At 37.2% G+C, this 11,736-nt stretch overlaps 2 protein-coding genes across 2 annotated transcripts; both read right to left on the bottom strand.

The window, feature by feature from the left end:
- Positions 1-4,404: 4,404 nt before the first annotated feature.
- LOC145952526 (uncharacterized) lies at positions 4,405-5,064 on the bottom strand. Its single transcript, XM_083064903.1, has one exon. The coding sequence runs from the start codon at positions 5,062-5,064 to the stop codon at positions 4,405-4,407; it is 660 nt and encodes a 219-aa protein (XP_082921029.1).
- A 1,628-nt stretch (positions 5,065-6,692) lies between these two features.
- On the bottom strand, positions 6,693-9,611 carry LOC109805525 (scarecrow-like protein 34). The gene is made up of 2 exons (XM_020367625.3): positions 7,183-9,611; positions 6,693-7,015 (listed from the first exon to the last, which is right to left on the bottom strand). The coding sequence occupies exon 1, from the start codon at positions 9,374-9,376 to the stop codon at positions 7,229-7,231; it is 2,148 nt and encodes a 715-aa protein (XP_020223214.1). The 5' UTR covers positions 9,377-9,611; the 3' UTR covers positions 6,693-7,015; positions 7,183-7,228.
- Between the last annotated feature and the right edge of the window lie 2,125 nt (positions 9,612-11,736).

The following is an 11,736-nucleotide window of genomic DNA, read 5'->3' as shown; positions in this document are numbered from 1 at the left end:
AAGAAAAATTGTCTAACCAACACTTTACCACTTGTCTTTTTTATTTTTCCACAGTACGTTAAAGAAAGATGGCTAGAATTTTGTCCTACTAGCAAAACTGTTAGATGGCGCGTAAAGTGGTGTAGAGATTTCTCTCCAATAATTTTAAGAGAATATCCTACATATCCATAACTATATGTTCATTTAGGAGATTTGATTCTCTTATGTTCTGACCTAAAGTTTTAACTCGAGTAGGTAAGGAAGGAACATAGTTTGAGTACCTCATCACTAATCTGTCTGTCTACTCGTAAAGTGTTGCAGTAAAGAAAAAGTTCTATAAAATGGATAGTGATATTATTCAAGTAGTTTTGGTTATTAATTTGATAAGTTGAAGAGAAAAAAATGAATGGAATCTGCATTAGAATATTCGCTAACAAACATCCATAATGCATCTTATCATGAGACTACAGGCAATTAACCTGAAAACATTCCAATTCTTGGTTGAACCAAATGATATGACCTATGAACCTGGACAACAAATCTTGACTATTAAGTTTTAGTTCTTTAGTGGACTTATTGGGATAATAATATAATATCTGCCCTAAACTTGTTTTCTTTACCAAAATAAATTTGAACCAAATGTGGCCTTGAATATGAGTTTCGAATATGGATTGCACCTAACAGCACTCAGTTTAAAAATACAGAAATAAGATCAAATAGGGCCACGCAGCCATGCATAATTATCCTATATGCTCTCAAAGTAAAAGGGTTCTTTCCAAAAGTTTCCAACCGAGGAGACAGATGCATGCCCCCGTGAGATCCAAATGTGTCGTCCAGCACTAAGAACAACATAGATTAGTGGAACCAAAATATTAATCAACACAATCATGGGAAGGAGAAAAGTGACGTTCGATAAAGAATAGCAGCCAGGCCACCACGACCAACAAAAAAAACAAAGCAAAACAAATAATATCTCTCACACATTATGCCATATCTAATAAGAGTTCTTAATTATGTTCTTAAATATAATAATCATTTCTTGTAAATATGATCACTACAGTAATTAACAATCCTAAATAGATTTTAGGATTGGAGATGCTGTTACATACTTCTTTTAATACGCTTTATTAGGGGTCTAAATTTATTAAAAATAATGTAATGAGAAAAAAAATAATTTTCAATAAATTCTTCTCATTACGTAGTGTGTTAAAAAAATAACGTTTCTAGCATTTCTTTTTGAAGGAATGAGCTCACGGAGACACAGACACTGTCCTGATCCATGGGATTGGGGGGAAGTGTGGTCCAACATTAATTACCGAATGCCAAAATAAAAATCATTGAAGTGGTTGTCAAAAAAAGAGTCAAATTTCTTTTCTTATTTTAAAGAATCAGAATCTGTATAAAGTAGAGAATACAAGAGAGTAAGAACAAAGTGTAGATGTACGAATACAGGTCCACAATCAAATTGACCAACGCACGGTTTGATTGGCTTTACGAAACACTCAACCGCACTCCCGTCTCATCTATTAGTTTTCTCAACATAAAACAAAGTATATATATATATATATATATATATATACTTACTTCTAATTTTTATCTTTTTCTAACTCTATTTTTCATAAATTGTTAATGTAAAAAGTTGTATACTAATACTATCAATAGTATGACTTTAAATAGTTATCCTCCGCTTGGTGGGATTGATTTAATAGGGACGGGTGAATTAGAGTAATTTTTTTCTTAAAAAAAATGTGTTTGGTAGAAGATATTTAAGAGAAATGGTGAGAAATTAGAAATGATTCTCACATTATTTTTATACCCTATCAATTGAGAAAGTTTTTGTGAAATTTGAAAGTCAACATGTAAAATTATGGGGTTAACCTCGTAGTTACTATTATATGTTTTGTATTTATTAAAGACTTGTTATATTCAACTATTTTCGATGATAATGGATTATGTAATTGATTATATTTGACTGTTTTTATTAAACACTTACTATATTTAATTATGCTTTAATGGTAATGGATTATACAATTCACTATATTCAACTATGTTTGGATGCTAATACATTATGCAAGTCATCATATTTAATTATATTTGAATGCTAATGCATTATGCGATAATATATGACTAATATAAGATAGAATAATCAGTTATGCTGGTAACATAACCGATTATGCTCCTAGATTATACATAAAAAAGATTATAATTCAAACTATACATGTAATTGTAGAGAGGATAAAATAATAATTAATTAACATTATTTATGTAAAAATCTAATTATGTAAAATACAATTTTAAAATACTAATTTTTTTTTATTTCTCACATAATTTTAGTCTATTAAATAATTACAAATTTTACTTTATTTTATACATATTTCAGTATTTTCTATTAAATCAATTATCACTTATTCTCTCGTATTTCTTTATTCCTACCCTTCCTCAAACAAAATGTTAGTATAAAAATCAACATACTGATCTTATATGTATAATGTATTCTTTTTTTTTTGGTAAAAATAGGAAACATTACAAAGATGGCCGCAATGAGAATTGAACCTAGGTCCTCATACTTCTAACTACTCCGACCCCTCCCCTCCCAACCACTATTTGACAAAATTCTATATATGTATAATGTATTTGTTCCGGCCACGAGGTGCACTAGGGTTTTTTCCTAGGTCAGACCTCAAAGTCAGAGCATTCAAGAGTGTAATCTGCCTTCTCAACTCTAGGGTTTTTTCTTTTATAGTTTCTTGTTTACGGGCTTTATGGACCCCGAGAATGTAGGGATTTCCTTAACCGTTTTGATCTGGCTAATATTTGGTAAGGGACAGTGGGACCTTGCCCTTGCTATCGGGTAGTCCCTGTATGCGAGAGTTGTGTCGGCCCCCGACCGACCATACTCGTACTGAGGGTACAGTCGGGTATTGGCCGAGTTGGTTCTTGTAAGTGGAAGGAATCGGAAATATACCGACCAGGTTAAGTAGAGAAACCAAGTCGAATAATAACCGAACCACTCTTAGAGGGGTGATCGGCGAGAGCTACTGTCGGCCTGACATATCGGCGAGAGCTACAGTCGGCCTGACATATCGGCGAGAGCTACAGTCGGCCTAACATATCGGCGAGAGCTACAGTCGGCCTGACATATGTAGTAGGCAGGTTAGAATCCGACCTGGACCGTACACTAACCCTCCAGTGCTGAGCCTATAAGGCGGAAGGGCTTTGCTAGACAGGGGGTCGGCTTAGCCATGGCCGACATGTCCCTCGTGGAGGCCCCTAGTCGGGTTTCGTCCTGGACCGTACATTAGCCCTCCAGCCTTGAGCGTGCAAGGCGAGAAGGCTTATCCTCAGCCGATACATACAATTAGATTCTTGTTGAGCACACTTTTATGGCTAAGGCAAGGGACAGACAAGGAAAATTCACTGACTCGTTATCTCAATTCGTGGCTCCTCAGGCTCTGGTAGGGGATGTGAGAAAATTCACCCAGTTAAAAAGCTTCAAATGGAGTAGTCGGTTAACTATCCGACTCAGTCACCTTGGGTTATTGAAATACCGAGTCGAAATTCACCAAAATCAAGTCGCCTAATTTCTGACTATAAATGATGAGAAAATTTTTTTGTTACAATGAAATTCGACAATCCGATCGGCGAAATACCAACTCACAAAATGAGTGGAAAATTTTCCGAGTTAAAATGAATCCAACTAATAGCCCCCATGCCCACCATTCCGAGAGTGAAATAAAAAGATGTTCTTCTAGCTAAGATGTGGCATTTTTGGCTGAGGTGTGGGACATGATAAGCCTACGGGTCAGACAAATGCCGATCTCTCTAGAATGATTTAGTATTTTGGGTGTTCTCTGATGAGTTTTGCTTCCCCCTAGTTCGGATTTTTACCGAGCGATCATGAATTTGTGTCTTCGAGTTATTTTATACTCGCCCAGTCGGATTTTTACCGATCAATCATGAGTTTGGTCTTCGAGTTATTTATACTCGCCCAGTCAGATTTTTACCGATCAATCACGAGTTTGGTCTTTGAGTTATTTATACTTGCCCAGTCGGATTTTTACCGATCAATCACGAGTTTGTCTTCGAGTTATTTATACTCGCCTAGTCGGATTTTTACCGATCAATCACGAGTTTGGTCTTCGAGTTATTTATACTCGCCCAGTCGGATTTTTACCAATCAATCACGAGTTTGGTCTTCGAATTATTTATACTCGCCCAGTCGGATCAATCACGAGTTTGTCTTCAAGTTATTTATACTCGCCCAGCCGGACTTTTGCCGACAATCACGAGTTTGTGGTGCCTTCAAAATAACACATGTTAGAAATCATATAAGATAAATAAGGGATGATGTTTATTAGGATTCAGGAATTATTGGTTTGCGGTGCCTCATTAAAAACCTTCTCAGCAAAAAACCTTTTCACATTTTTATATGGAATAAAAATCTCTTGGGACGACCCCAGCTTCTCGGCTTTCAGCTGCCCTTTTATTGATTTGTCCCTCCTCCGTCTTGATGTGACTCAGGGCGAAAGCTCTCACCTCCAACATCGTTTGACAACTCGCTTTCTCTAGCGCGATGTCGAAAGCTCCAGACCTTAAGCCCTTCTGGAACGCGATGACTGCCATCCTTTCATCCAAGGACGCTATCCTCAAGGCGACCTCATTAAACCTTTGCAGAAAGTCCTTCAACGACTCCTCCTGCTGTTGTTTGAGATCAAACAAGTCCGACGTGATCGGTGATTTCTTCTTGTTAGCGGCGAACTGTGTCATGAAGAGCCGACTAAAGACATCAAAGTCGGTGATTGATCGGTCAGGGAGACCACTAAACCAATCCAGTGCTGCTTTTTTGAGTGTACCCATGAATAGTTTGCAGCGGACTTCCATACTTCCTCCATAAATCAACATTTGAGCGCGGAAATTCGTCAAGTGCTGACTGGGATTCTGAGTTCCATCAAAAGGTTCGACTTGGGGAATCCGATGATCCCTCGGGATGGTCTCGGCCTCTATGGCCTCCGAAAAAGGTCGAAAATCCCTGGGGACTTCCATCATGACATCTTCCTCCACCGTCCTGGCGTTGGCCGTTATCATAGCCTGCATCTCAGCCTCCTAATCTCCTCGTTTTCTCGTTGAATAGCCTCCTCTCTCTCCCTGGATCGTGCATTCTCCTCCCTCAATCCGTTGATCAATGCCATCATCTCCTCCATGGTAGGTTGTTGTGAGTCGTTGTTGGATGTGCTGCCTCTCGCCATGGTAAAGTGCGGGTTCTCCTGTGTTACTTGGGGTGTAGGAAAAGTTTCACCGTAGCCCCACGGTGGGCGCCAAAATGTTCCGGCCACGAGGTGCACTAGGGTTTTTTCCTAGGTCAGACTTCAAAGCCAGAGCATTCAAGAGTGTAATTTGCCTTCTCAACTCTAGGGTTTTTTCTTTTATAGTTTCTTGTTTACGGGCTTTATGGGCCCCGAGAATGTAGGGATTTCCTTAATCGTTTTGATCTGGCTAATATTTGGTGAGGGACAGTGGGACCTTGCCCTTGCTATCGGGTAGTCCCTGTATGCGAGAGTTGTGTCGGCCCTCGACCGACCATACCCGTACTGAGGGTACAGTCAGGTATTGGCCGAGTTGGTTCTTGTAAGCGGAAGGAATCGAAAATATATCGACCAGGTTAAGTAGAGAAACCAAGTCGAATAATAACCGAACCACTCTTAGAGGGGTGATCGGCGAGAGCTACAGTCGGCCTGGCATATCGGCGAGAGCTACAGTCGGCCTGACATATCGACGAGAGCTACAGTCGGCCTGACATACGTAGTAGGCAGGTCGGAATCCGACCTGGACCATACAGTATTCTAACTAATTTTTTATATATAAATAATATACTTTAAAATTAAAGAAAATATCTTTTTATTGTTGACAACATTTTCTTTAAATAATCACTACATCGTATATTAAAAACAAGCAAACACTTCATCAATAAAAGAAAGTTTAGGAAGAAAAGCAATAAATATAAATAAATAAATACAAAGGCCATCCCAAATTACTTGAAAAGTTGAAAACAAACAACTGTCCCCGGTTCTAACTGTTCATGGTAAACAGATTTTGGCGTTGAAAGTAAACTGTGTTTGGATTCCCGTTGATTTCAAAATTGCGACAAATGTAAAATATTCTCTTCATAACTTTCTTTTCCCTGCAGGTCAATAAGCTAGCTCATACTGCCTCTAAAATTCCATTACACTAGAAGTAAAAAAAGGTAATTTTTGTTTCAATCAATTTCATTTGAAATCTTCTTTCGGAAAGGAAATAATCATTCAATAAAAGTCTATACTAATTAAAATGAGACCAGGTTCAAAGGTCTAGATTCAACCATATTATTTCTCTTAATTGATAAATATCTGAGATTAGTCAACGAACGGCATCCGAGGGAAGTTACAGCAGCGTTCAATAAAAGTAGGAGCTGAATTTAACTTTTTTTTAAGAACTTTCAAACTGTGTTCTAGGTGCTGCAAGTTTAACCAGGGAAAAAAGGCTTTGAGAAGTTGAGGTATGTCAGCATTTGTATCCACGAAGAACTTAAGTAGCTTATATGAAATTTCGTTCCAGTTGAGCAAATTACAAGCCAATTTCCATTGAGATGCGTCGAGTGTAAACTGAGAGAGCATCCTAGACGCTGAAATAAAATTAAGTTTCAATAACAAAGAAGCAAAAATTGTCACTGTAAAGTGTTAAGCTTGATGAAATAGTCAACCCATCTATTCCAAATCAATCAAATCAGTAGCTAGTTTTATCACGCGATACAAGATATCCTGCAAAAATCTTTTACCAACTTTCTTTTACATATCTGAAGTTCCTATAATACATGTCGGTCAGACAGAGGAAAAAGAAAAGGAAAAGCATCGTAAAGAATAGTTTGACTACTAATGTTGGGGTCCTTATCATCGTAGGATTTGATGCTAATCTGGAAGGAAATTCTACCACTGTTATACAGGGTGACCCGGTGCAAACCTGGGAAGAATATTCATCACAGTTCACAACAGCCTAAGGTGACCTGAAACCGTAAAAAAGAACACAATTAACTTTTCACTGTAACATCATATATGCTGATCTAACTCTGGTAACTGCCAAGCGTTGCTAGGATTATAATCCAAAACTAAACAAGGACGAATCATATAAGTGAAAAATTTAGATATCTACAAGTGATCCTTAGAATCATACCTTCAATCCAGTAATAGTTCTGAAACAAGAGCTAAGTGACATATCATCATGCTGGCACCCAACAAGATGAAGCATACAAAATGCGACCCTTCCAACCTTGAAGCATCCAGTTGCAATCTTCATCAAAGACAAAATCCTTGTGGTACCATTCCTTTAACTTGCCCCTAAATTTGGCCATTATCTCCTTATCCAGCGGCAGCTGCTTAAAACCAGCTCTAGTATTCCTAGCCTGCCACTGTTTGTATGACTCGGGCCGTTCAACCCTCTCAAGAGCTTCACATGCTACAACATTCATGATCTCCCGACCCGAGAATTCTCTCTCAATCATCAACCTCCACTCATTTTCACGGGATATGAGAGTGTCAAACATATCATAAATCGAAGAGAAATGGAACAGTGCCTCCCTGAAGCGCGTGACAAAGAAAGGGGCATTATAAGATCCATTTACTATGGCGTGAACAAAAATATCCGGATTCATCTTCCTGATTAAATTCAGAACAGCATTTCTGGGACTCTTCACCTCAATTGACTCATCAAGCAAATTCTTAAACCTTATCAGACAGTTCACAGCAACCACCTCATTGCTCTGTATTTTAAGGTCTTCAATTTGAATGGTTTCCCAGTTTCGTGATGCTATGGCGTTGTACTCAAAAGGAACATTGAAACGCTCACAATACTTAGCTAGACGACGGCCGGTCTCCTCAATTCTTTCAGCCGGACGAAAGCCAGCTTGGGGATACTCTATTCCTGTGATCCGCAGCTTGGCAGGCCCTCCACTTCTACTTGATAGAAACCTGATAAGAATTGGCCACTGGAAGCCATACAGGATACCAAAATCAATTATATGAAGCGTTTCTGCCTTTTCAGCTGTTTTCAATATCATTTTATTTGCAAAGAAATGTGAAAATTTCTTGAAGGGGCAGGCAGATATGAAAACTTGGTAAGCTTTCAGGTAATCAGCAGCAGTGAACTTCTTGTGGCTCATGTAAAATATCTGTGTTCCAGTTCCAGCACCAACCAAGCGTGCCTCGAGACCATTGGCCACATAATGAGCCAACCTCTGGGAGGCATCACCCAAGGGTGTAGAATGCTGCCTAATCTGCTTCAGCAATTCATTAGCAGTCCTGTTGTCACTGGCAGACACAGCCTGTGCACACAGAACCAATAGGGTCCTCAAATCCACCGTTTCCTTCTTCTTCCCTTGCTTCTTGGAACGAACCTTCCCTCCATCAAACACATGGGTTTGCTCACTCTTTGTGCTACCATCACCCACTGCCACGGGTCCACTCTTGTGTTCAGCACAGAGTGGCACATTTTCAACACTCAGCAACACCCGATCAAACATTTCTGATATTTCACTCTCTTCCTCAGCACAACCTGCGGACTGCTTGTTGCTTCTTCCCCCTTCTTCTTCATCTTGGCGCGCGTGATTCTTCCTACTCTTCACCCCATGTGAATTATTATTCTCCATCTTCACAACCACCCCTCCTCCCTCTGGCTCTGCAGAGACCATGGTGGTGGTGGTGGTGGTGGTGCTATTGCTCTCCAACCCAGTGAAAAGTTGAGGCCTTTGAGGAAGAAACTTGCTAGCCTCCTCCAGCCCTCTTCTAAACTGCAACATGGAGTCTGCATCACTGAAAATATTTTCCGCCATCAGCTTGCTTGCCGCAGAAGAATCTAAATCCAAGACTCCATCGTTAACTCCAGTCAAATCATGCGGTGGAACAAGAGAAGAGGAAATGAAAGCATCAGCAGCAGCAGAAACAGAAACAGGTGTGTCAGGTGAATGAGGCTTCAAATCTTGAGAAATGGCGGAATCAGTGGTGGAATTTGAAGAATTCCCATCGGGGCTCTCCAGAGGGTGCTGATTAGGGGAAAGAGGAAGCGCTGGATCCAACTCCAAGACATCGTAGAAGGATTTCTCAGTGTGTTGCAGAGTCAGAGGGTCGTAACACATGCAGGGTTTCTGGTCAAAATTCTCTTCCATGAGAATTTGACTTATGAACTTGAAGGTTTCCGTAAAATCAGTATCTTCCTCGAGGGGAGGATCCGCCACCGTGGCGGCGGAGGAGGGGTCCGGGTTTAACATTGAGTTGGCAGAAAACCCAATTGGCCCCACATCGGATTGATAAGAAAAGTCCCAGTTCCCTTGATGGTCAAAGGCGTAGTCGGTAGCAAGAGAGTTTGGATCCATGTGAAGTGGTCATGCAGGTGGTAAAGAAAACAAAAGAAGCACCTGAAACTGAAAGGTAATGGAAGCGAAGGAAGAAGGAGGATGGAAAGTGTTTGGCGAAAGTCGTGAAAGAGAGTTATTGTTGGTGAATGGTGAGGTCTGAGGTGGGTGTTGAGTTAAATAGGGATAGGGATACGCCTTCCTCTTCCTCTTTCACGTCTATCTTCCACGAAGCTATCAGCTATCAGCTATCAGCTATCAGTATGAATAATTTTATTTTTATACATCCAATCAAACCAACACCGTTTCCTTTTACTCCCCTGCCTAGTAAACTTTTATTTTTCTATTTTTCTTTCTATATTTTATATTTATCTTCTTTCATTGTTTTTTATTTTTTTTAATTGAGTATTAAATATATCTGTGTTTATTTTCATCTGTTCATAAATTAATTAAATATTTTTAAATAAATAAATAATAATTATAAAATTATATTAATTAAATTTATTTAATATATTTTTATACAACAAATATATATATATATATATATATATATATGTGAAGAAAGATCCATTTACTTTAAAAGTTAGCTTATTTAGATTTATTCTATTTAATAACCCATATTTTATATTAAATTTCAACGATTCAATCGTTCAATTTAAAATTCTTAATGTTAGATCAAGTTTACAAATTAAAAAAAAAAAAAAAACTTGAAAATCATCTGATACTTCGTTTCATTAATTCAAATTAATGTTAAATTAGTTTTATGATTATCCGTTAATTTAAATTAATGAAATGAAGTATTAAATGATTTTTAAATTTTTTAAAAATTTGCAGATTTGATCCATGCATTAAAAACTTTAAATTCAACAATTGAATTATTAAAATTTAATGTAGAACATGAGTTATTAAATAGAGGTAGCGTAAAAAGACTCTTCTCTCTCTACATACATACATACATACATATATATATATATATATATATATATATATATATATATATATATATATATATACTTAATAATAAATTGTCTTAGTTACTTCAAATTGTACACAATTTTAAAAAACAATTATCTCTTTCTTTTTTCTTTCAAAATAAATCATTACATGTCCTGTTTATCAAGTTTTTATCATGAGTTTGAATTACAAGTGTAGGATTTAATGATTGCTATTTTCGGGATAATTTAAGGTCATTTTTAGCCAAATAATGTTAACCTGGAAACACCCATTGTTAAGCATCAATTACACCATCAGGCAACGAAGTTGGCACAACACTAAAGGGTTGCAAGACAACCACTTGATGATTCATAGTCAAACTCTCACGCCTCATAATTCGCAAGGTGATTCTACTATTGCGAGACGTCTTTCTTAAGCCATTTAGTTTAACTATCATCCGACAAATATGGGATAACGTGATGACACTTTTAGGGGACAAATGCTCCCGCCTTAATATTCACACGGCTACCTTTCAGTCACCTTGTAGATGTTCTTGAGCTAATGGAATCGCCCAACAAGATGTTGTACTGCTTGACGAGCTTGGACAAGACAATGTCCATTTATTGTATCAATTCAGATCATGCAGCAAATGAGTACAACCATAGGGCAATATAATTTTCCTTTTTAAAATTTTTGTTGATTATGTTTTGAATAAAATGGAGAGAAACAAGAATGTTAAAGACTTACTATTTTATTGTTGAAAGAGCATAGTAACAAGTTGTTGCATCTTTCCTTCATTCTATCAAACATCTTTGTGGTTGCTCATAGGAATGGGTAACTAATTTTATCATTGTTGGGGTTAGATGTAATAGAACTTATTTTCATGTATTTTATTGTAATGAATATAATTGTCTTTGTACTTCAATATTAGTATATTTACTTTTGTATTTGATGTTTCCTATGGTTTGATTTCTCCTGTCTTGTTTTATAATTTTGATTATCATTGGGAAATGTTATTTTAACCTTGAACTAAAGTAATATACTCAAGAAGTCTCATTTTAGAAATAGATGTGAGTCTTTAGTATCTTGGAAAAGTATTACTTAATGCAAATCACTTTATTAGATGATAAAGAGATTGACAATAAATAAAGTGATCTAGTTTTTTTCCCCCAAGGCATTAGAGTTAATATATTCCACCTCTTGAAATCTTATGAGTTTTGTAAAGTCTAACCCTAACATGTTGCTTTATATATGAAAACACCTTGTTATTACTTCTCTAACAACCTTAAATACTATTTCTTTTAGATAAACTTTATTAAGTAGAGTTTATGAACATGTGAATCTATTTATTAATTGTAAAAAGCTATAAAAGAACAAAACTCATATAGATTGCCAAATATTATGCAAGTTTTTAAAAGATTGATCCTCTACTAATTTTATAATACTTA

Source organism: Cajanus cajan, chromosome 10, assembly GCF_000230855.2.
Source record: "Cajanus cajan strain Asha chromosome 10, NIPB_CcT2T_4, whole genome shotgun sequence".
Lineage (NCBI taxonomy): Eukaryota > Viridiplantae > Streptophyta > Magnoliopsida > Fabales > Fabaceae > Cajanus > Cajanus cajan.
The sequence above is the reverse complement of the archived record's forward strand: the minus strand, read 5'-3'. Positions and strand labels throughout refer to the sequence as shown.

What these genes read in the sequence shown, in the direction of transcription:
- LOC109805525 (XM_020367625.3), bottom strand. Translation starts at nt 9,376, where the DNA reads ATGGATCCAAACTCTCTTGCTACCGACTACGCCTTTGACCATCAAGGG.
- LOC145952526 (XM_083064903.1), bottom strand. Translation starts at nt 5,064, where the DNA reads ATGATAACGGCCAACGCCAGGACGGTGGAGGAAGATGTCATGATGGAA.